The sequence below is a fragment of the Rhinoderma darwinii genome, chromosome 1, assembly GCF_050947455.1.
Source record: "Rhinoderma darwinii isolate aRhiDar2 chromosome 1, aRhiDar2.hap1, whole genome shotgun sequence".
In the NCBI taxonomy this organism is placed as follows: domain Eukaryota; kingdom Metazoa; phylum Chordata; class Amphibia; order Anura; family Rhinodermatidae; genus Rhinoderma; species Rhinoderma darwinii.
In genome coordinates, this window is record NC_134687.1 from 8091180 (window position 1) to 8115560 (window position 24381).

General features: G+C 34.0%; 1 protein-coding gene across 3 annotated transcripts in view; it reads left to right on the forward strand.

Moving 5' to 3' along the window:
- Window positions 1–15382: 15382 nt before the first annotated feature.
- DYSF (dysferlin) overlaps window positions 15383–24381 on the forward strand; it is a 317692-nt gene continuing 308693 nt past the window's right edge. For all 3 annotated transcript variants that reach the window (XM_075855618.1, XM_075855599.1, XM_075855606.1), the window contains exon 1: window positions 15383–15478. In XM_075855618.1, coding sequence (XP_075711733.1) covers window positions 15391–15478 — 88 coding nt within the window. In that variant the 5' untranslated portion in view covers window positions 15383–15390. The remainder of the gene's footprint in view (window positions 15479–24381) is intronic.

Below are 24381 nucleotides of genomic sequence, written 5' to 3' on the forward strand. Positions count from 1 at the left end.
AGAAAAAGTGCAGATGTGGTATAACCAGAGAAACTAATGGTATATAGTTGTATATGTTCAGCTAGCATAAATGGCACAGCACCACGGGTATAGGCCCTTGCCACTAGGATGCTGACACTAGGTAGGAAAAGTCTTGGCTTTTCCCAGGCAGGCTGTACCCTCCCACACAGACACTGGCCAAATACGTTATAGTCTAATGTCTGTAGGAGGCAGACATGGCCTTATTCTCAGGTCTACCGTTTTTTTTTTTTTAAAGTTCTTCTCTATCCTTAGCGCTAGTGGGTTGTCAGCCTGTTCACCAACTCAATGTGGGGCCCGGGAAACCAGGCAGTTCCCTCCCCACCCTACTAGAAACCTAAGCCTGTCTATGTGGGGGATTATGTATTTGACAGTGGAGATCCTGATCTATGTAAGAACCATGTTCGTTATTGGTGCAATGAATTCCTTTTGTCGGCTTGGGAACAGGCTGGCACCAGTTTTTCTAGGGAAGTTTTTTTCTCCGAGGACCCTTCCATAGTTGGCATTGCCCATTTTCTGCCTTTTCCTGGTGGTGATTGAACGCGTGCCATTTTGTGCCGCTTGTTCAGTCAGCGCCCTGGCCTGGACTTTTAACTCGGTCCCTTGCGCCTTTCCCAGTCGGAGTACCTAGGCTGCACAATTTGATGTTCGCTGCCCCCTCTCTCCACTGCTACATTGGCCACCCTGAAGGGAGGCTTTCCACAGGAGGCGGGCTCTAGGAACGGGATGGAAACCAGTCCGCTAGGTTTTAGGGAGTTTGTCTTTTCCATCCTGTGGCATCACTTTTCTTCACTCTGGGTGACGGTGCCATCTCCAGGAGTGCTTCTGCCTCACCTTGTTTTCTATGGGCCATATTCAGATCGACCCCAGTCTTACGGGCGGTACACAGCACCTGGGGTCTGCTAGCCTAAGAGCTGCATTATCTGTTTTTTTCTCATGTCTCTTTTTTATTTTTTCATCACTGTTGCAGCACCCTCCAGAGGTTCACTTCCCTCAGACACTGTTAATTCTCTGTTAGTTGTCTTTCTTCTGTCCCTCTTCCCATGTGACATGTCGGGAGGATCCCATGAGGCAACTGGCACAGGTAGCCCTGGTTACGTACTATAAGTTTGTCAGGTGTAATAAAAAGTTTTCATACAGCCATTCTACCCCATTCTGCCCACAGTGTCTGCAACCCAGGACCACCAAGGATGCTACAACCCTGGGATGTGCACCCCTTAAATTGGCCAGGTTCTTTGCTAAGGCATCACTTGTGTTCAGACTCTTCCAAACCACGGTTGAGTCTTTGGAGAGCTTGCCTTCCCAGATAGCGGCCGAGCACAATGTCTCTCCTTCCCGACCGATGGACACTACATCGTCTACTTCTCGTGGTAGATCCATAACGGACGGAAGTACTAGGCACAAGTCCTGCTCCTCTTCAGGTTCCCTTTCCGGGTCCCCTGCTAGTCCTCAAAGGAGATGCTGTGGTATCTTGGAAGGTACAGTGAAGGAAATAAGTATTTGATCCCTTGCTGATTTTGTAAGTTTACCCACTGTCAAAGACATGAACAGTCTAGAATTTTTAGACTAGGTTAATTTTACCAGTGAGAGATAGATTATATAAAAAATAAAAAAAAATAAAAAAAAGAAAATCACATAATCAAAATGATATATATTTATTTGCATTGTGCACAGAGAAATAAGTATTTGATCCCCTACCAACCATTAAGAGTTCAGCCTCCTCCAGACCAGTTACACGCTCCAAATCAACTTGGTGCCTGCATTATAGACAGCTCTTACATGGTCACCTGTATAAAAGACTCCTGTCCACAGACTCAATGAATCAGTCTGACTCTAACCTCTACAACATGGGCAAGACCAAAGAGCTTTCTAAGGATGTCAGGGACAAGATCATAGACCTGCACAAGGCTGGAATGGGCTACAAAACCATAAGTAAGACGCTGGGTGAGAAGGAGACAACTGTTGGTGCAATAGTAAGAAAATGGAAGACATACAAAATGACTGTCAATCGACATCGATCTGGGGCTCCATGCAAAATCTCACCTCGTGGGGTATCCTTGTTCCTGAGGAAGGTGAGAGCTCAGCCGAAAACTACACGGGGGGAACTTGTTAATGATCTCAAGGCAGCTGGGACCACAGTCACCAAGAAAACCATTGGTAACACATTACGCCGTAATGGATTAAAATCCTGCAGTGCCCGCAAGGTCCCCCTGTTCAAGAAGGCACATGTATAGGCCCGTCTGAAGTTTGCAAATGAACATCTGGATGATTCTGAGAGTGATTGGGAGAAGGTGCTGTGGTCAGATGAGACTAAAATTGAGCTCTTTGGCATTAACTCAACTCGCCGTGTTTGGAGGAAGAGAAATGCTGCCTATGACCCAAAGAACACCGTCCCCACTGTCAAGCATGGAGGTGGAAACATTATGTTTTGGGGGTGTTTCTCTGCTAAGGGCACAGGACTACTTCACCGCATCAATGGGAGAATGGATGGAGCCATGTACCGTCAAATCCTGAGTGACAACCTCCTTCCCTCCACCAGGACATTAAAAATGGCTCGTGGCTGGGTCTTCCAGCACGACAATGACCCGAAACATACAGCCAAGCCAACAAAGGAGTGGCTCAAAAAGAAGCACATTAAGGTCATGGAGTGGCCTAGCCAGTCTCCAGACCTTAATCCCATCGAAAACTTATGGAGGGAGCTGAAGATCCGAGTTGCCAAGCGACAGCCTCGAAATCTTAATGACTTACAGATGATCTGCAAAGAGGAGTGGGCCAAAATTCCATCTAACGTGTGCAAACCTCATCATCAACTACAAAAAACATCTGACTGCTGTGCTTGCCAACAACAGTTTTGCCACCAAGTATTAAGTCTTGTTTGCCAAAGGGATCAAATACTTATTTCTCTGTGCACAATGCAAATAAATATATATAATTTTGACTATGTGATTTTTTTATTTTTTTATTTTTATATAATCTATCTCTCACTGGCAAAATTAACCTAGCCTAAAAATTCTAGACTGTTCATGTCTTTGACAGTGGGCAAACTTACAAAATCAGCAAGGGATCAAATACTTATTTCCTTCACTGTATGCCACAACAGGACATCACAGACCTCCTATTTGAGGCCTCCCTTGAGTCAGCCTGATTCAATGCCGGTACATCAGCTAATCTGTTTGCCACGTGGCATTCTATTTGGCTAAAATCCTGGCCGGCCAATCAAGCTTCCAAAAAAGCCACAGTAGGCATACCCTTTGATAGTGGCAGACTTTTTGGAAAACACTTGGACGTGATTATTTCTGAGGCTACTGGCGGTAAGAGTACTCTTCTGCCTCAGAAGTGCCCCCGCCATCAGTGTTCCCTCCGCTACAAGAGGTTTCTGGCCTTTCCTAACTCGTCTCATTTTCTTCTTAGAGACGAAGAAGACTGGTGTCACGTTTGGTACGTGGATCCACTGGGTCGTACCGCCTTAACGGTATGGCAGCTGGTCAACAGGACACAGGTCACAGTCTATAGTTCTTATAGGGTACCTGTGGTAGCTCAGACAGTAGCAAGACAGGCTCGGCTGGGACTAGGCATCAGGCAGGCACCAGGCGTGGTGTAGCAGGAGAGGCGTGGTACTCAGCGCAGCACGTCTTCAACTCAATACGGCACTTGGACCAGGATAGCACGGGATACAGGTTACAGGTAGCAGGAACGGGAAACACTGGGAATTGGAAAACACTTAGGAGGAGACCATTTGCAAAGACAGACTAGGGTAACGACAACAAAGCTCAGGCAATGCAGGGAGGGGCAGAGCCATTCTTATAGTCCAGGGTGATCTGGGAGCCATCAGCTCAATCTCACACGTGTGCGCTCTAGCTCCTTAAGGCTGGACTAAGCTCGCGAGCGCACCCTGGTGGTGGCTGCGGAACAGGACAGCCGCATGTGCAGACATCTCTGGAGAGAAGGGCTTCAACAGGATGGGAGGATTACGTGATCAGCGACCTCGGACGTTACAACTGGTCTCCCCACCGAGCCCAGATGCCCTTTCTTCAAGCCCAGATTTAGTCGCATTTCTGGAACAAGGTGAGTTCCTTTCGTCCATTGACATTCACGATTCATACCTCCACATCCCTATCGCAAGGACCCACCAGTGCTTCTTTCATTTTGCAGTAGTCTCAACATTTCCAGTATGTCGCCCTCTCCTTCGGGCTTGCTAAGGCTCTAAGAAGAAAACCAAGCTCCCGGCAACTCTCTTGGGGTTTTGCGCTAGGGTAGTCAATGTCATCTCTGAATGACCTGTTGGTGAAGGCCCCCGCCAGATAGGACAATCTTCACAGTCTCCACATCACTACATGTTGGAAAGGTTTGGCTGGATAATCAAGGACGAATCCTCCTTGGTCCCTTCTCAGAACATGGAGTTTCTGGAAATGATCTTCAACACCAGATCTGTGGAGGACAAAATCAAGACCTTTTAGGCAGAAGTGGCCCTCTTTTGACGGAACTCTTTCTCTATCCGCTTCTGCATGCGTGTGCTGTGCAGGATGGTATCGACATTCGAGGCAGTTCCGTATGCACAATCCCACTCCAGGCCCCTCCAGAGAGCCATCCTTCTTTGAACAAGTTGATTTCCCTGCCCTCTCGGATTCTCCAGAGGTTTGGCTGTGCGAGACCTCGAGGGCAATAAAGCTGGAATGGTCCTTCCTTCTCCAGTGGCTTCTCAACAGATACCAGTCTGTCCGGGTTGTGTGCAATTCTTGGTCTCCAAACGGTCCAGGACTTGGTGGACCAAGTCAACCTTACAGATCAACTTTTTGGAACTCAAGTCAATCTTCCTGGCCCTCTTTCATATTGGACTCCCCTTCTCTAGGGTCCCCGGTCAGGTTCCAGACCAACAACTACATGGCAGTTGCTTATATGAACCAACAAGGCTGCACCAGGAATCAATTGCCTCTGAGTGAGTCCTCTCAGATTCTTCTATGGGTGGAGTGTCATGTACCAGCGCTGTCAGCGGTCCACATACCAGTGGACAACTGTGCCCCAGGAGAGTGGTCTCTACACCCAGTTGTATTCCATCACCTTTGCAAAAAGAGGGGCACCCCAGACATGGTTTTCTTCGCCTCACATCTAAACCACAGGGTTCCAACCTACTTGACCAAGACGAGGGATCCCAGGGCCATCATATCGTCGTGCTTGTGAAACGAGTTCTCCATTTTGTATCTCCTACCTCCCCTTTCGCTCTTGCCCAGGGTGCTCAAGAGACCACAATACTGGTGGCTCCAGACTGGCATTGCCAGGCCTGCTCTGCTAACATAGTCTACCTGCCTGCAGACTATTGTTGGCATCTTTCAACTCAACCCGAACTCCTTTCAAAAACTCCGCTATTTCACCTTGCATTGTATCACAAGCATTTAACAGCATGGCTGTTGAAGCCGAGGTTCTGAGAGCCCAAGGTCTCTCTGAGCAAGTCATCCAGACAATGTTGAAGGCCAGATAGCCTTAATTAACCAAGGTGTACCACCGTACATGAACGACTTGTTTTTTCTATTGTGAACTGTGTAGTATTGATCCTATGGTAAGTTCTACATCTAGAATCCTGTCCTTCCTACAATTAGGCCTTGATCTGGGACGTAATTATATATGTACAGCTGGTATAAGTTACACATCTTCTTGTATATAGTGATATGGAGCATGCTGGTATAACCTGGGTATCTTCTGTATATAATTATATATGTACAGCTGGTATAAGTTATACATCTTCTTGTATATAGTGATATGGAGCATGCTGGTATAACCTGGGTATCTTCTGTATATACTTATATATGTACGGCTGGTATAAGTTAGACGTCTTCTTGTATACAATGTTATGTATCTTCTTATATATAATTATACATGTACGGCTGGTATAAGTTATACATCTTCTTGTATATAGTGATATGGAGCATGCTGGTATAAACCGGGTATCTTCTGTATATAATTATATATGTACAGCTGGTGTAAGTTAAACATCTTCTTGTATATAGTGATATGGAGCATGCTGGTATAACCTGGGTATCTTCTGTATATAATTATATATGTACAGCTGGTATAAGTTATACATCTTCTTGTATATAGTGATATGGAGCATGCTCGTATAACCTGGGCAGCTTCTGGTATATAATTATATATATGTACAGCTGGTGTTAGATATACATCTTCTTGTATATAGTGATATGGAGTATGCTGGTATAACCTGGGTATCTTCTGTATATAATTATATATGTACAGCTGGTAAAAGTTATACATCTTCTTGTATATAGTGATATGGAGCATGCTGGTATAACCTGGGTATCTTCTGTATATACTTATATATGTACGGCTGGTATAAGTTAGACGTCTTCTTGTATACAATGTTATGTATCTTCTTATATATAATTATACATGTACGGCTGGTATAAGTTATACATCTTTTTGTATATAGTGATATGGAGCATGCTGGTATAACCCGGGTATCTTCTGTATATAATTATATATGTACAGCTGGTATAAGTTATACATCTTCTTCTATATAGTGATATGGAGCATGCTGGTATAACCTGGGTATCTTCTGTATATAATTATATATGTACAGCTGGTATAAGTTATACATCTTCTTGTATATAGTGATATGGAGCATGCTGGTATAACCTGGGCAGCTTCTGGTATATAATTATATATATGTACAGCTGGTGTTCGTTATACATCTTCTTGTATATAGTGATATGGAGCATGCTGGTATAACCTGGGTATCTTCTGTATATAATTATATATGTACAGCTGGTATAAGTTATACATCTTCCTGTATATAGTGATATGGAGCATGCTGGTATAACCTGGGTATCTTCTGTATATAATTATATATGTACAGCTGGTATAAGTTATACATCTTCTTGTATATAGTGATATGGAGCATGCTGCTATAACCTGGGCATCTTCTGTATATAATTATATATGTACAGCTGGTATAAGTTATACATCTTCTTGTATACAGTGATATGGAGCATGCTGGTATAATCTGGGTATCTTCTGTATATAATTATATATGTACAGCTGGTATAAGTTATACATCTTCTTGTATATAGTGATATGAAGCATGCTGGTATAACCTGGGTATCTTCTGTATATAATTATATATGTACAGCTGGTATAAGTTATACATCTTCCTGTATATAGTGATATGGAACATGCTGGTATATCCTGGGCATCTTCTGTATATAATTATATATGTACAGCTGGTATAAGTTATACATCTTCTTGTATATAGTGATATGGAGCATGCTGGTATAACCTGGGTATCTTCTGTATATAAATATATATGTACAGCTGGTATAAGTTATACATTTTCTTGTATATAGTGATATGGAGCATGCTGGTATAACCTGGGTATCTTCTGTATATAATTATATATGTACAGCTGGTAGAAGTTATACATCTTCTTGTATATAGTGATATGGAGAATGCTGGTATAACCTGGGTATCTTCTGTATATAATTATATATGTACAGCTGGTATAAGTTATACATCTTCTTGTATATAGTGATATGGAGCATGCTGGTATAACCTGGGCATCTTCTGTATATAATTATATATGTACAGCTGGTATAAGTTATACATCTTCTTGTATATAGTTATATGGAGCAAGCTGGTATAACCTGGGTATCTCCTGTATATAATTATATATGTACAGCTGGTATAAGTTATACATCTTCTTGTATATAGTGATATGGAGCATGCTGGTATAACCTGGGTATCTTATGTATATAATTATATATGTACAGCTGGTATACGTTATACATCTTCTTGTATATAGTGATATGCAGCATGCTGGTATAACCTGGGTATCTCCTGTATATAATTATATATGTACAGCTGGTATAAGTTATACATCTTCTTGTATATAGTGATATGGAGCATGCTGGTATAACCTGGGTATCTTCTGTATATAATGATATATGTACAGCTGGTATAAGTTATGCATCTTCTTGTATATAGTGATATGAAGCATGCTGGTATAACCTGGGTATTTTCTGTATATAATTATATATGTACAGCTGGCATAAGTTATACATATTTTTGTATATAGTGATATGGAGCATGTTGGTATAACCTGGGTATCTTCTGTATATAATTATATATGTACAGCTGGTATAAGTTATACATCTTCTTGTATATAGTGATATGGAGCATGCTGGTATAACCTGGGCATCTTCTGTATATAATGATATATGTACAGCTGGTATAAGTTATACATATTCTTGTATATAGTGATATGGAGCATACTGGTATAACCTGGGTATCTGCTGTATATAATTATATATGTACAGCTGGTATAAGTTACACATCTTCTTGTATATAGTGATATGCAGCATGCTGGTATAACCTGGGTATCTTCTGTATGTAATTATATATGTACAGCTGGTAAAAGTTATACATCTTCTTGTATATAGTGATATGGAGGATGCTGGTATAACCTGGGTATTTTCTGTATATAATTATATATGTACAGCTGGCATAAGTTATACATATTCTTGTATATAGTGATATGGAGCATCCTGGTATAACCTGGGTTTCTACTGTATATAATTATATATGTACAGCTGGTATAAGTTATACATCTTCTTGTATATAGTGATATGGAGCATGCTGGTATAACCTGGGTATCTTCTGGATATAATTATATATGTACAGCTGGTATAAGTTATATATCTTCTTGTATATTATAACCTGGGTATTTTCTGTATATAATTATATATGTAAAGCTGGCATAATTTATACATATTCTTGTATATAGTGATATGGAGCATCCTGGTATAACCTGGGTATCTTCTGTATATAATTATATATGTACAGCTGATATAAGTTATACATCTTCTTGTATATAGTGATATGGAGCATGCTGGTATAACCTGGGTGTCTTCTGTATATAATGATCTATGTACAGCTGGTGTTAGTAATACATCTTACTGTATATAGTGATATGGAGCATGCTGGTATAACCTGGGTATCTTCTGTATATAATTATATATGTACAGCTGATATAAGTTATACATCTTCTTGTATATAGTGATATGGAGCATGCTGGTATAACCTGGGTATCTTCTGTATATAATGATATATGTACAGCTGGTATAAGTTATACATCTTGTATATAGTGATATGGAGCATGCTGGTATAACCTGGGTATCTTCTGGATATAATTATATATGTACAGCTGGTATAAGTTATATATCTTCTTGTATATTATAACCTGGGTATTTTCTGTATATAATTATATATGTAAAGCTGGCATAATTTATCCATATTCTTGTATATAGTGATATGGTGCATGCTGGTATAACCTGGGTATCTTCTGTATATAATGATCTATGTACAGCTGGTGTTAGTAATACATCTTCTTGTATATAGTGATATGGAGCATGCTGGTATAACCTGGGTATCTTCTGTATATAATGATATATGTACAGCTGATATAAGTTTTACATCTTCTTGTATATAGTGATATGGAGCATGTTGGTATAACCTGGGTATCTTCTGTATATAATTATATATGTACAGCTGGTATAAGTTATACATATTCTTGTATATAGTGATATGGAGCATGCTGGTATAACCTGGGTATCTTCTGTATATAATTATATATGTACAGCTGGTATAAGTTATACATCTTCTTGTATATAGTGATATGGAGCATGCTGGTATAACCTGGGTATCTTCTGTATATAATTATATATGTATAGCTGGTATAAGTTGTATATCTTCTTGTATATTGTGATATGGAGCATGCTGGTATAACCTGGGCATCTGCTGTATATATATATATGTACAGCTGGTATAAGTTATATATCTTCTTGTATATAGTGATATGGAGCATGCTGGTATAACCTGGGTATCTTCTGTATATAATTATATATGTACAGCTGGTATAAGTTATATATCTTCTTGTATATAGTGATATGGAGCATGCTGGTATAACCTGGGTATCTTCTGTATATAATTATATATGTACAGCTGGTGTTAGTTATACATCTTCTTGTATATAGTGATATGGAGCATGCTGGTATAACCTGGGCATCTTCTGTATATAATTATATATGTACAGCTGGTATAAGTTATATATCTTCTTGTATATAGTGATATGGAGCATGCTGGTATAACCTGGGCATCTTCTGTATATAATTATATATGTACAGCTGGTATAAGTTATATATTTTCTTGTATATAGTGATATGGAGCATGCTGGTATAACCTGGGTATCTTCTGTATATAATTATATATGTACAGCTGGTATAAGTTATATATCTTCTTGTATATAGTGATATGGAGCATGCTGGTATAACCTGGGCATCTTCTGTATATAATTATATATGTACAGCTGGTATAAGTTATACATATTCTTGTATATAGTGATATGGAGCATCCTGGTATAACCTGGGTATCTGCTGTATAGAATTATATATGTACAACTGATATAAGTTACACATCTTCTTGTATATAGTGATATGGAGCATGCTGGTATAACCTGGGTATCTTCTGTATATAATGATATATGTACAGCTGGTATAAGTTATACATCTTCTTGTATATAGTGATATGGAGCATGCTGGTATAACCTGGGTATCTTCTGTATATAATTATATATGAACAGCTGGTATAAGTTATACATATTCTTGTATATAGTGATATGGAGCATGCTGGTATAACCTGGGTATCTTGTGTATATAATTATATATGTACAGCTGGTATAAGTTATACATCTTCTTGTATATAGTGATATGGAGCACGCTGGTATAACCTGGGTATCTTCTGTATATAATTATATATGTACAGCTGGTATAAGTTATATATCTTCTTGTATATAGTGATATGGAGCATGCTGGTATAACCTGGGTATCTTCTGTATATAATTATATATGTACAACTGGTATAAGTTGTACATCTTCTTGTATATAGTGATATGCAGCATGCTGGTATAACCTGGGTATCTTCTGTATATAATTATATATGTACAGCTGGTATAAGTTATACATCTTCTTGTATATAGTGATATGGAGCAAGCTGGTATAACCTGGGTATCTCCTGTATATAATTATATATGTACAGCTGGTATAAGTTATACATCTTCTTGTATATAGTGATATGGAGCATGCTGGTATAACCTGGGTATCGTCTGTATATAATTATATATGTACAGCTGGTATAAGTTATACATCTTCCTGCATATAGTGATATGGAGCATGCTGGTATAACCTGGGTATCTTCTGTATATAATTATATATGTACAGCTGGTATAAGTTATACATCTTCTTGTATATAGTGATATGGAGCAAGCTGGTATAACCTGGGTATCTCCTGTATATAATGATATATGTACAGCTGGTATAAGTTATACATCTTCTTGTATATAGTTATATGGAGCAAGCTGGTATAACCTGGGTATCTCCTGTATATAATTATATATGTACAGCTGGTATAAGTTACACATCTTCTTGTATATAGTGATATGGAGCATGCTGGTATAACCTGGGTATCTTCTGTATATAATTATATATGTATAGCTGGTATAAGTTATACATCTTCTTGTATATAGTGATATGGATAATGCTGGTATAACCTGGGTAATTATATATGTACAGCTAGTATAAGTTATACATCTTCTTGTATATAGTGATATGGAGCATGCTGGTATAACCTGGGTATCTTCTGTATATAATTATACATGTACAGCTGGTATAAGTTATACATCTTCTTGTATATAGTGATATGGAGCATGCTGGTATAACCTGGGTATCTTATGTATATAATTATATATGTACAGCTGGTATACGTTATACATCTTCTTGTATATAGTGATATGGAGCATGCTGGTATAACCTGGGTATCTTCTGTATATAATTATATATGTACAGCTGGTATAAGTTATACATCTTCTTGTATATAGTGATATGGAGCATGCTGGTATAACCTGGGTATCTTCTGTATATAATTATATATGTACAGCTGGTATAAGTTATACATCTTCTTGTATATAGTGATATGGAGCATGCTGGTATAACCTGGGTATCTTCTGTATATAATTATATATGTACAGCTGGTATAAGTTATACATCTTCCTGTATATAGTGATATGGAGCATGCTGGTATAACCTGGGTATCTTCTGTATATAATTATATATGTACAGCTGGTATAAGTTACACATCTTCTTGTATATAGTGATATGGAGCATGCTGGTATAACCAGGGCATCTTCTGTATATAATTATATATGTACAGCTGGTATACGTTATACATCTTCTTGTATATAGTGATATGGAGCATGCTGGTATAACCTGGGTATCTTCTGTATATAATTATATATGTACAGCTGGTATAAGTTATACATCTTCTTGTATATAGTGATAAGGACCCCACTGGTATAACCTGGGCATCTTCTGTATATAATTATATATGTACACCTGGTATAAGTTATACATCTTCTTGTATATGGTGATATGGAGCATGCTGGTATAACCTGGGCATCTTCTGTATATAATTATATATGTACAGCTGGTATAAGTTATACATCTTCTTGTATATAGTGATATGGAGCATGCTGGTATAACCAGGGCATCTTCTGTATATAATTATATATGTACAGCTGGTGTAAGTTATACATCTTCATGTATATATAGTGATATGGAGCATGCTGGTATAACCTGGGTATATTATGTATATAATTATATATGTACACCTGGTATAAGTTATACATCTTCTTGTATATGGTGATATGGAGCATGCTGGTATAACCTGGGCATCTTCTGTATATAATTATATATGTACAGCTGGTATAAGTTATACATCTTCTTGTATATAGTGATATGGAGCATGCTGGTATAACCAGGGCATCTTCTGTATATAATTATATATGTACAGCTGGTGTAAGTTATACATCTTCATGTATATATAGTGATATGGAGCATGCTGGTATAACCTGGGTATATTATGTATATAATTATATATGTACACCTGGTATAAGTTATACATCTTCTTGTATATAGAGATATGGAGCATGCTGGTGTAACCTGGGTATCATCTGTATATAGTTATATATGTACACCTGGTATAAGTTATACATCTTCTTGTATATAGTGATATGAAGCATGCTGGTATAACCTGGGTATATTATGTATATAATTATATATGTACAGCTGGTATAAGTTATACATCTTCTTGTATATAGTGATATGTAGCATGCTGGTATAACCTGGGTATCTTCTGTATATAATTATATATGTACAGCTGGTATACGTTATACATCTTCTTGTATATAGTGATATGGAGCATGCTGGTATAACCTGGGTATCTTCTGTATATAATTATATATGTACAGCTGGTATAAGTTATACATCTTCTTGTATATAGTGATATGGAGCATGCTGGTATAACCTGGGTATCTTCTGTATATAATTATATATGTACAGCTGGTATAAGTTATACATCTTCTTGTATATAGTGATATGGAGCATGCTGATATAACCTGGGTATCTTCTGTATATAATTATATATGTACAGCTGGTATAAGTTATACATCTTCTTGTATATAGTGATATGGAGCATGCTGGTATAACCTGGGTATCTTCTGTATATAATTATATATGTACAGCTGGTATAAGTTATACATCTTCTTGTATATAGTGATATGGAGCATGCTGGTATAACCTGGGTATCTTCTGTATATAATTATATATGTACAGCTGGTATAAGTTATACATCTTCTTGTATATAGTGATATGGAGCATGCTGGTATAACCTGGGTATCTTCTGTATATAATTATATATGTACAGCTGGTATAAGTTATACATCTTCTTGTATATAGTGATATGGAGCATGCTGGTATAACCAGGGCATCTTCTGTATATAATTATATATGTACAGCTGGTGTAAGTTATACATCTTCATGTATATATAGTGATATGGAGCATGCTGGTATAACCTGGGTATATTATGTATATAATTATATATGTACACCTGGTATAAGTTATACATCTTCTTGTATATAGAGATATGGAGCATGCTGGTGTAACCTGGGTATCATCTGTATATAGTTATATATGTACACCTGGTATAAGTTATACATCTTCTTGTATATAGTGATATGAAGCATGCTGGTATAACCTGGGTATATTATGTATATAATTATATATGTACAGCTGGTATAAGTTATACATCTTCTTGTATATAGTGATATGTAGCATGCTGGTATAACCTGGGTATCTTCTGTATATAATTATATATGTACAGCTGGTATACGTTATACATCTTCTTGTATATAGTGATATGGAGCATGCTGGTATAACCTGGGTATCTTCTGTATATAATTATATATGTACAGCTGGTATAAGTTATACATCTTCTTGTATATAGTGATATGGAGCATGCTGGTATAACCTGGGTATCTTCTGTATATAATTATATATGTACAGCTGGTATAAGTTATACATCTTCTTGTATATAGTGATATGGAGCATGCTGATATAACCTGGGTATCTTCTGTATATAATTATATATGTACAGCTGGTATAAGTTATACATCTTCTTGTATATAGTGATATGGAGCATGCTGGTATAACCTGGGTATCTTCTGTATATAATTATATATGTACAGCTGGTATAAGTTATACATCTTCTTGTATATAGTGATATGGAGCATGCTGGTATAACCTGGGTATCTTCTGTATATAATTATATATGTACAGCTGGTATAAGTTATACATCTTCTTGTATATAGTGATATGGAGCATGCTGGTATAACCTGGGTATCTTCTGTATATAATTATATATGTACAGCTGGTATAAGTTATACATCTTCTTGTATATAGTGATATGGAGCATGCTGGTATAACCTGGGTATCTTCTGTATATAATTATATATGTACGGCTGGTATAAGTTATACATCTTCTTGTATATAGTGATATGTAGCATGCTGGTATAACCTGGGTATCTTCTGTATATAATTATATATGTACAGCTGGTATAAGTTATACATCTTCCTGTATATAGTGATAAGGACCCCACTGGTAGGCAGTGAAATGTTGTGAATATGTAGGAGACTGTAGGTTCTCACATAGTGTAATTCCTGGAAACGCAGCCAATTTGCATTGTTCATTTTTATAGAATGTGTCCCTGTAGCTGTGGGCCCCATGAGTGCAGCGTTATAAAGGGAGCTGATGTCTATTTTAGTGTGAGTGGGCTCGACACCTGCTCCGCTGAGCGGTCATAGGCCGGCTGTGTGACAGAGCAGATGAGCACGGACGTATCTCTGGGACAGAGGAGGGGGACGACCACTCCCAGCTCAGTGCAGTCAGGAACGACGTTGCTGCTGCCATAATCAGCTGCAATGTTGAGAGTATTCATCCTCCACGCTGAGAATGTGCAGACTCCTGACACCGACATCAGCGATTCATACTGCTCGGTGGTCTTCCAGGGTAAGAGGCTTTTTGGGATTCTGTAGGGGGATTTCTGACGGGGGAGTACAGTATACAGAAATGACTTTGCAGTTTACAACAGCTGAGGGTATTTATGGAAAGTAAAGCTATGACGGGTACAGAACCAAGTATCAGATGGCCTGGCCCTGCACTACATATGGGATGAAAGGAGGCAAATGTCCCATACATAGGGATGCCTGTGCAGATCTGCCCCCATCATGGAAGTCTCGTGCGTTCAGAAGGGGAAACACTTTAGTAGCAGTATTATCATTATTATTAGTATCACTGTTGTGATTAGTAGTATTATCATTAGTAGTAGTATTATCATTATTATTAGTATCGCTGTTGTGATTAGTGGTATTATCATTAGTAGTAGTATTATCATTATTATTAGTATCGCTGTTGTGATTAGTAGTATTATCATTAGTAGTAGTATTATCATTATTATTAGTATCACTGTTGTGATTAGTGGTATTATCATTAGTAGTATTATCATTATTATTAGTATCACTGTTGTGATTAGTAATATTATCATTAGTAGTAGTATTATCATTATTATTAGTATCGCTGTTGTGATTAGTGGTATTATCATTAGTAGTAGTATTATCATTATTATTAGTATCACTGTTGTGATTAGTGGTATTATCATTAGTAGTAGTATTATCATTATTATTAGTATCACTGTTGTGATTAGTAATATTATCATTAGTAGTAGTATTATCATTATTATTAGTATCACTGTTGTGATTAGTAATATTATCATTAGTAGTAGTATTATCATTATTATTAGTATCACTGTTGTGATTAGTGGTATTATCATTAGTAGTAGTATTATCATTATTATTAGTATCACTGTTGTGATTAGTAATATTATCATTAGTAGCAGTATTATCATTATTATTAGTATCGCTGTTGTGATTAGTGGTATTATCATTAGTAGAAGTATTATCATTATTATTAGTATCACTGTTGTGATTAGTGGTATTATCATTAGTAGTAGTATTATCATTATTATTAGTATCACTGTTGTGATTAGTAATATTATCATTAGTAGTAGTATTATCATTATTATTAGTATCACTGTTGTGATTAGTGGTATTATCATTAGTAGTAGTATTATCATTATTATTAGTATCACTGTTGTGATTAGTAGTATTATCATTAGTAGTAGTATTATCATTATTATTAGTATCGCTGTTGTGATTAGTAATATTATCATTAGTAGTAGTATTATCATTATTATTAGTATCACTGTTGTGATTAGTGGTATTATCATTAGTAGTATTATCATTATTATTAGTATCTCTGTTGTGATTAGTGGTATTATCATTAGTAGTAGTATTATCATTATTATTAGTATCACTGTTGTGATTAGTAATATTATCATTAGTAGTAGTATTATCATTATTATTAGTATCACTGTTGTGATTAGTAGTATTATCATTAGTAGTATTATCATTATTATTAGTATCGCTGTTGTGATTAGTGGTATTATCATTAGTAGTAGTATTATCATTATTATTAGTATCTCTGTTGTGATTAGTGGTATTATCATTAGTAGTAGTATTATCATTATTATTAGTATCACTGTTGTGATTAGTGGTATTATCATTAGTAGTAGTATTATCATTATTATTAGTATCGCTGTTGTGATTAGTAGTATTATCATTAGTAGAAGTATTATCATTATTATTAGTATCACTGTTGTGATTAGTGGTATTATCATTAGTAGTAGTATTATCATTATTATTAGTATCGCTGTTGTGATTAGTGGTATTATCATTAGTAGAAGTATTATCATTATTATTAGTATCACTGTTGTGATTAGTAGTATTATCATTAGTAGAAGTATTATCATTATTATTAGTATCGCTGTTGTGATTAGTGGTATTATCATTAGTAGTAGTATTATCATTATTATTAGTATCGCTGTTGTGATTAGTGGTATTATCATTAGTAGAAGTATTATCATTATTATTAGTATCACTGTTGTGATTAGTAGTATTATCATTAGTAGAAGTATTATCATTATTATTAGTATCACTGTTGTGATTAGTGGTATTATCATTAGTAGAAGTATTATCATTATTATTAGTATCACTGTTGTGATTAGTAATATTATCATTAGTAGTAGTATTATCATTATTATTAGTATCACTGTTGTGATTAGTGGTATTATCATTAGTAGTAGTATTATCATTATTATTAGTATCGCTGTTGTGATTAGTGGTATTATCATTAGTAGAAGTATTATCATTATTATTAGTATCGCTGTTGTGATTAGTGGTATTATCATTAGTAGTAGTATTATCATTATTATTAGTATCACTGTTGTGATTAGTGGTATTATCATTAGTAGTAGTATTATCATTATTATTAGTATCACTGTTGTGATTAGTAATATTATCATTAGTAGTAGTATTATCATTATTATTAGTATCACTGTTGTGATTAGTGGTATTATCATTAGTAGTAGTATTATCATTATTATTAGTATCACTGTTGTGATTAGTAGTATTATCATTAGTAGTAGTATTATCATTATTATTAGTATCACTGTTGTGATTAGTGGTATTATCATTAGTAGTAGTATTATCATTATTATTAGTATCACTGTTGTGATTAGTAATATTATCATTAGTAGTAGTATTATCATTATTATTAGTATCGCTGTTGTGATTAGTAGTATTATCATTAGTAGTAGTATTATCATTATTATTAGTATCACTGTTGTGATTAGTGGTATTATCATTAGTAGAAGTATTATCATTATTATTAGTATCACTGTTGTGATTAGTGGTATTATCATTAGTAGTAGTATTATCATTATTATTAGTATCGCTGTTGTGATTAGTGGTATTATCATTAGTAGAAGTATTATCATTATTATTAGTATCACTGTTGTGATTAGTAATATTATCATTAGTAGTAGTATTATCATTATTATTAGTATCGCTGTTGTGATTAGTGGTATTATCATTAGTAGTATTATCATTATTATTAGTATCGCTGTTGTGATTAGTGGTATTATCATTAGTAGAAGTATTATCATTATTATTAGTATCACTGTTGTGATTAGTGGTATTATCATTAGTAGAAGTATTATCATTATTATTAGTATCACTGTTGTGATTAGTAGTATTATCATTAGTAGTAGTATTATCATTATTATTAGTATCACTGTTGTGATTAGTGGTATTATCATTAGTAGTAGTATTATTATTATTATTAGTATCACTGTTGTGATTAGTAATATTATCATTAGTAGTAGTATTATCATTATTATTAGTATCACTGTTGTGATTAGTGGTATTATCATTAGTAGTAGTATTATCATTATTATTAGTATCACTGTTGTGATTAGTAGTATTATCATTAGTAGTAGTATTATCATTATTATTAGTATCACTGTTGTGATTAGTGGTATTATCATTAGTAGTAGTATTATCATTATTATTAGTATCACTGTTGTGATTAGTAGTATTATCATTAGTAGTAGTATTATCATTATTATTAGTATCACTGTTGTGATTAGTGGTATTATCATTAGTAGTAGTATTATCATTATTATTAGTATCGCTGTTGTGATTAGTAGTATTATCATTAGTAGAAGTATTATCATTATTATTAGTATCACTGTTGTGATTAGTAGTATTATCATTAGTAGAAGTATTATCATTATTATTAGTATCACTGTTGTGATTAGTAATATTATCATTAGTAGTAGTATTATCATTATTATTAGTATCACTGTTGTGATTAGTGGTATTATCATTAGTAGTAGTATTATTATTATTATTAGTATCGCTGTTGTGATTAGTAATATTATCATTAGTAGTAGTATTATCATTATTATTAGTATCACTGTTGTGATTAGTAGTATTATCATTAGTAGAAGTATTATCATTATTATTAGTATCACTGTTGTGATTAGTGGTATTATCATTAGTAGAAGTATTATCATTATTATTAGTATCGCTGTTGTGATTAGTAATATTATCATTAGTAGTAGTATTATCATTATTATTAGTATCACTGTTGTGATTAGTAGTATTATCATTAGTAGAAGTATTATCATTATTATTAGTATCACTGTTGTGATTAGTGGTATTATCATTAGTAGAAGTATTATCATTATTATTAGTATCGCTGTTGTGATTAGTAATATTATCATTAGTAGTAGTATTATCATTATTATTAGTATCGCTGTTGTGATTAGTAATATTATCATTAGTAGTAGTATTATCATTATTATTAGTATCACTGTTGTGATTAGTAATATTATCATTAGTAGAAGTATTATCATTATTATTAGTATCACTGTTGTGATTAGTGGTATTATCATTAGTAGTAGTATTATCATTATTATTAGTATCACTGTTGTGATTAGTAATATTATCATTAGTAGTAGTATTATCATTATTATTAGTATCACTGTTGTGATTAGTGGTATTATCATTAGTAGTAGTATTATCATTATTATTAGTATCACTGTTGTGATTAGTAGTATTATCATTAGTAGTAGTATTATCATTATTATTAGTATCACTGTTGTGATTAGTGGTATTATCATTAGTAGTAGTATTATCATTATTATTAGTATCACTGTTGTGATTAGTGGTATTATCATTAGTAGTAGTATTATCATTATTATTAGTATCACTGTTGTGATTAGTGGTATTATCATTAGTAGTAGTATTATCATTATTATTAGTATCACTGTTGTGATTAGTAGTATTATCATTAGTAGAAGTATTATCATTATTATTAGTATCACTGTTGTGATTAGTAGTATTATCATTAGTAGTAGTATTATCATTATTATTAGTATCACTGTTGTGATTAGTAGTATTATCATTAGTAGTAGTATTATCATTATTATTAGTATCACTGTTGTGATTAGTGGTATTATCATTAGTAGTAGTATTATCATTATTATTAGTATCACTGTTGTGATTAGTGGTATTATCATTAGTAGCAGTATTATCATTATTATTAGTATCACTGTTGTGATTAGTAATATTATCATTAGTAGTAGTATTATCATTATTATTAGTATCGCTGTTGTGATTAGTAGTATTATCATTAGTAGAAGTATTATCATTATTATTAGTATCACTGTTGTGATTAGTGGTATTATCATTAGTAGTATTATCATTATTATTAGTATCACTGTTGTGATTAGTAGTATTATCATTAGTAGTAGTATTATCATTATTATTAGTATCGCTGTTGTGATTAGTGGTATTATCATTAGTAGTAGTATTATCATTATTATTAGTATCGCTGTTGTGATTAGTAGTATTATCATTAGTAGAAGTATTATCATTATTATTAGTATCACTGTTGTGATTAGTGGTATTATCATTAGTAGTAGTATTATCATTATTATTAGTATCGCTGTTGTGATTAGTAGTATTATCATTAGTAGTAGTATTATCATTATTATTCGTATCTCTGTTGTGATTAGTAGTATTATCATTAGTAGAAGTATTATCATTATTATTAGTATCACTGTTGTGATTAGTGGTATTATCATTAGTAGAAGTATTATCATTATTATTAGTATCACTGTTGTGATTAGTGGTATTATCATTAGTAGTAGTATTATCATTATTATTAGTATCACTGTTGTGATTAGTGGTATTATCATTAGTAGTAGTATTATCATTATTATTAGTATCACTGTTGTGATTAGTGGTATTATCATTAGTAGTAGTATTATCATTATTATTAGTATCACTGTTGTGATTAGTAGTATTATCATTAGTAGTAGTATTATCATTATTATTAGTATCACTGTTGTGATTAGTGGTATTATCATTAGTAGCAGTATTATCATTATTATTAGTATCACTGTTGTGATTAGTGGTATTATCATTAGTAGTAGTATTATCATTATTATTAGTATCACTGTTGTGATTAGTGGTATTATCATTAGTAGTAGTATTATCATTATTATTAGTATCACTGTTGTGATTAGTGGTATTATCATTAGTAGTATTATCATTATTATTAGTATCACTGTTGTGATTAGTAATATTATCATTAGTAGTAGTATTATCATTATTATTAGTATCGCTGTTGTGATTAGTGGTATTATCATTAGTAGTAGTATTATCATTATTATTAGTATCACTGTTGTGATTAGTGGTATTATCATTAGTAGTAGTATTATCATTATTATTAGTATCACTGTTGTGATTAGTGGTATTATCATTAGTAGTAGTATTATCATTATTATTAGTATCACTGTTGTGATTAGTGGTATTATCATTAGTAGTATTATCATTATTATTAGTATCACTGTTGTGATTAGTAATATTATCATTAGTAGTAGTATTATCATTATTATTAGTATCGCTGTTGTGATTAGTGGTATTATCATTAGTAGTAGTATTATCATTATTATTAGTATCACTGTTGTGATTAGTGGTATTATCATTAGTAGAAGTATTATCATTATTATTAGTATCACTGTTGTGATTAGTGGTATTATCATTAGTAGTAGTATTATCATTATTATTAGTATCACTGTTGTGATTAGTAGTATTATCATTAGTAGTAGTATTATCATTATTATTAGTATCACTGTTGTGATTAGTAGTATTATCATTAGTAGAAGTATTATCATTATTATTAGTATCACTGTTGTGATTAGTGGTATTATCATTAGTAGTAGTATTATCATTATTATTAGTATCACTGTTGTGATTAGTGGTATTATCATTAGTAGAAGTATTATCATTATTATTAGTATCACTGTTGTGATTAGTGGTATTATCATTAGTAGTAGTATTATCATTATTATTAGTATCACTGTTGTGATTAGTGGTATTATCATTAGTAGTAGTATTATCATTATTATTAGTATCACTGTTGTGATTAGTGGTATTATCATTAGTAGTAGTATTATCATTATTATTAGTATCACTGTTGTGATTAGTGGTATTATCATTAGTAGTAGTATTATCATTATTATTAGTATCACTGTTGTGATTAGTGGTATTATCATTAGTAGTAGTATTATCATTATTATTAGTATCACTGTTGTGATTAGTGGTATTATCATTAGTAGCAGTATTATCATTATTATTAGTATCGCTGTTGTGATTAGTGGTATTATCATTAGTAGCAGTATTATCATTATTATTAGTATCACTGTTGTGATTAGTGGTATTATCATTAGTAGCAGTATTATCATTATTATTAGTATCACTGTTGTGATTAGTGGTATTATCATTAGTAGTAGTATTATCATTATTATTAGTATCACTGTTGTGATTAGTGGTATTATCATTAGTAGTAGTATTATCATTATTATTAGTATCACTGTTGTGATTAGTAGTATTATCATTAGTAGTAGTATTATCATTATTATTAGTATCACTGTTGTGATTAGTGGTATTATCATTAGTAGTAGTATTATCATTATTATTAGTATCACTGTTGTGATTAGTGGTATTATCATTAGTAGTAGTATTATCATTATTATTAGTATCACTGTTGTGATTAGTAGTATTATCATTAGTAGTATTATCATTATTATTAGTATCGCTGTTGTGATTAGTGGTATTATCATTAGTAGTAGTATTATCATTATTATTAGTATCACTGTTGTGATTAGTGGTATTATCATTAGTAGTAGTATTATCATTATTATTAGTATCACTGTTGTGATTAGTGGTATTATCATTAGTAGAAGTATTATCATTATTATTAGTATCACTGTTGTGATTAGTGGTATTATCATTAGTAGCAGTATTATCATTATTATTAGTATCACTGTTGTGATTAGTGGTATTATCATTAGTAGCAGTATTATTATTATTATTAGTATCACTGTTGTGATTAGTAGTATTATCATTAGTAGTAGTATTATCATTATTATTAGTATCACTGTTGTGATTAGTAGTATTATCATTAGTAGTAGTATTATCATTATTATTAGTATCACTGTTGTGATTAGTGGTATTATCATTAGTAGTAGTATTATCATTATTATTAGTATCGCTGTTGTGATTAGTGGTATTATCATTAGTATAAGTATTATTATTATTAGGTATTAAGTAATTACGGAAGTGCCCATAGACTTCTATGGGGAGTCCGTGCCGTAATTACAGACAAAAAAACTACAGTTCTAGAATTTTCCTAAAAATACGGAAAGGTGTCAGTAGCCCATAGAAATGAATGGGTCCATAATTATGGATGAAAAATACAGTCGTGTGCGCGGGGCCTAACCCTCTGTCCCTGGTCATGTGATGGACACACAGGTGCACGGCTCGTTACAAGACAGAGCTCTGATACACAGACATACCAGACGGAATTTGGAGTTTCTGCCTGCAAAAAAACCTCTGTGTGAACATAGCCTTACTCCAGAAGGTTAGGAAAGATCTGATTTTATATATTTATTTTTATCTTTTCCCTGCATATTTCTTCAGTCATAGAAGCGCCAGTTAAATGGGAAAACAGACCCGATCAACCCAATCAGGGCCGTGCTGGACAGGAGCGAAGCAATGGGGGGTGCTGAGGTATCAGTCATTACTGAGTACTTGTGCCAAAGGGCGTACATCCCAACTTTCAAGTTGTTTTTTTAAGCCACGCCTCTAATCCCACCCAATCCCCGCCCATACATACCCGGTTCAGCCCACACTGTATCATGCTCCCATAGTGCCTCCCACGCAGTATAATACCAAATAGCTGCCCCCACACTGTATAATGCCCCCCATAGCTGCCACCATACAATGTAATGTCCCTATAGCTGCCACAATACAGTATACTGCCCCATACAGTATAATGCCCACACATGCCCGCATACAGTATAATGCCCTCATAGCTGCCCAATGCAGTATATTGCCCCATAGCTGCCCCCATACAGCCTAATGCCCCGGTACAGCATAATG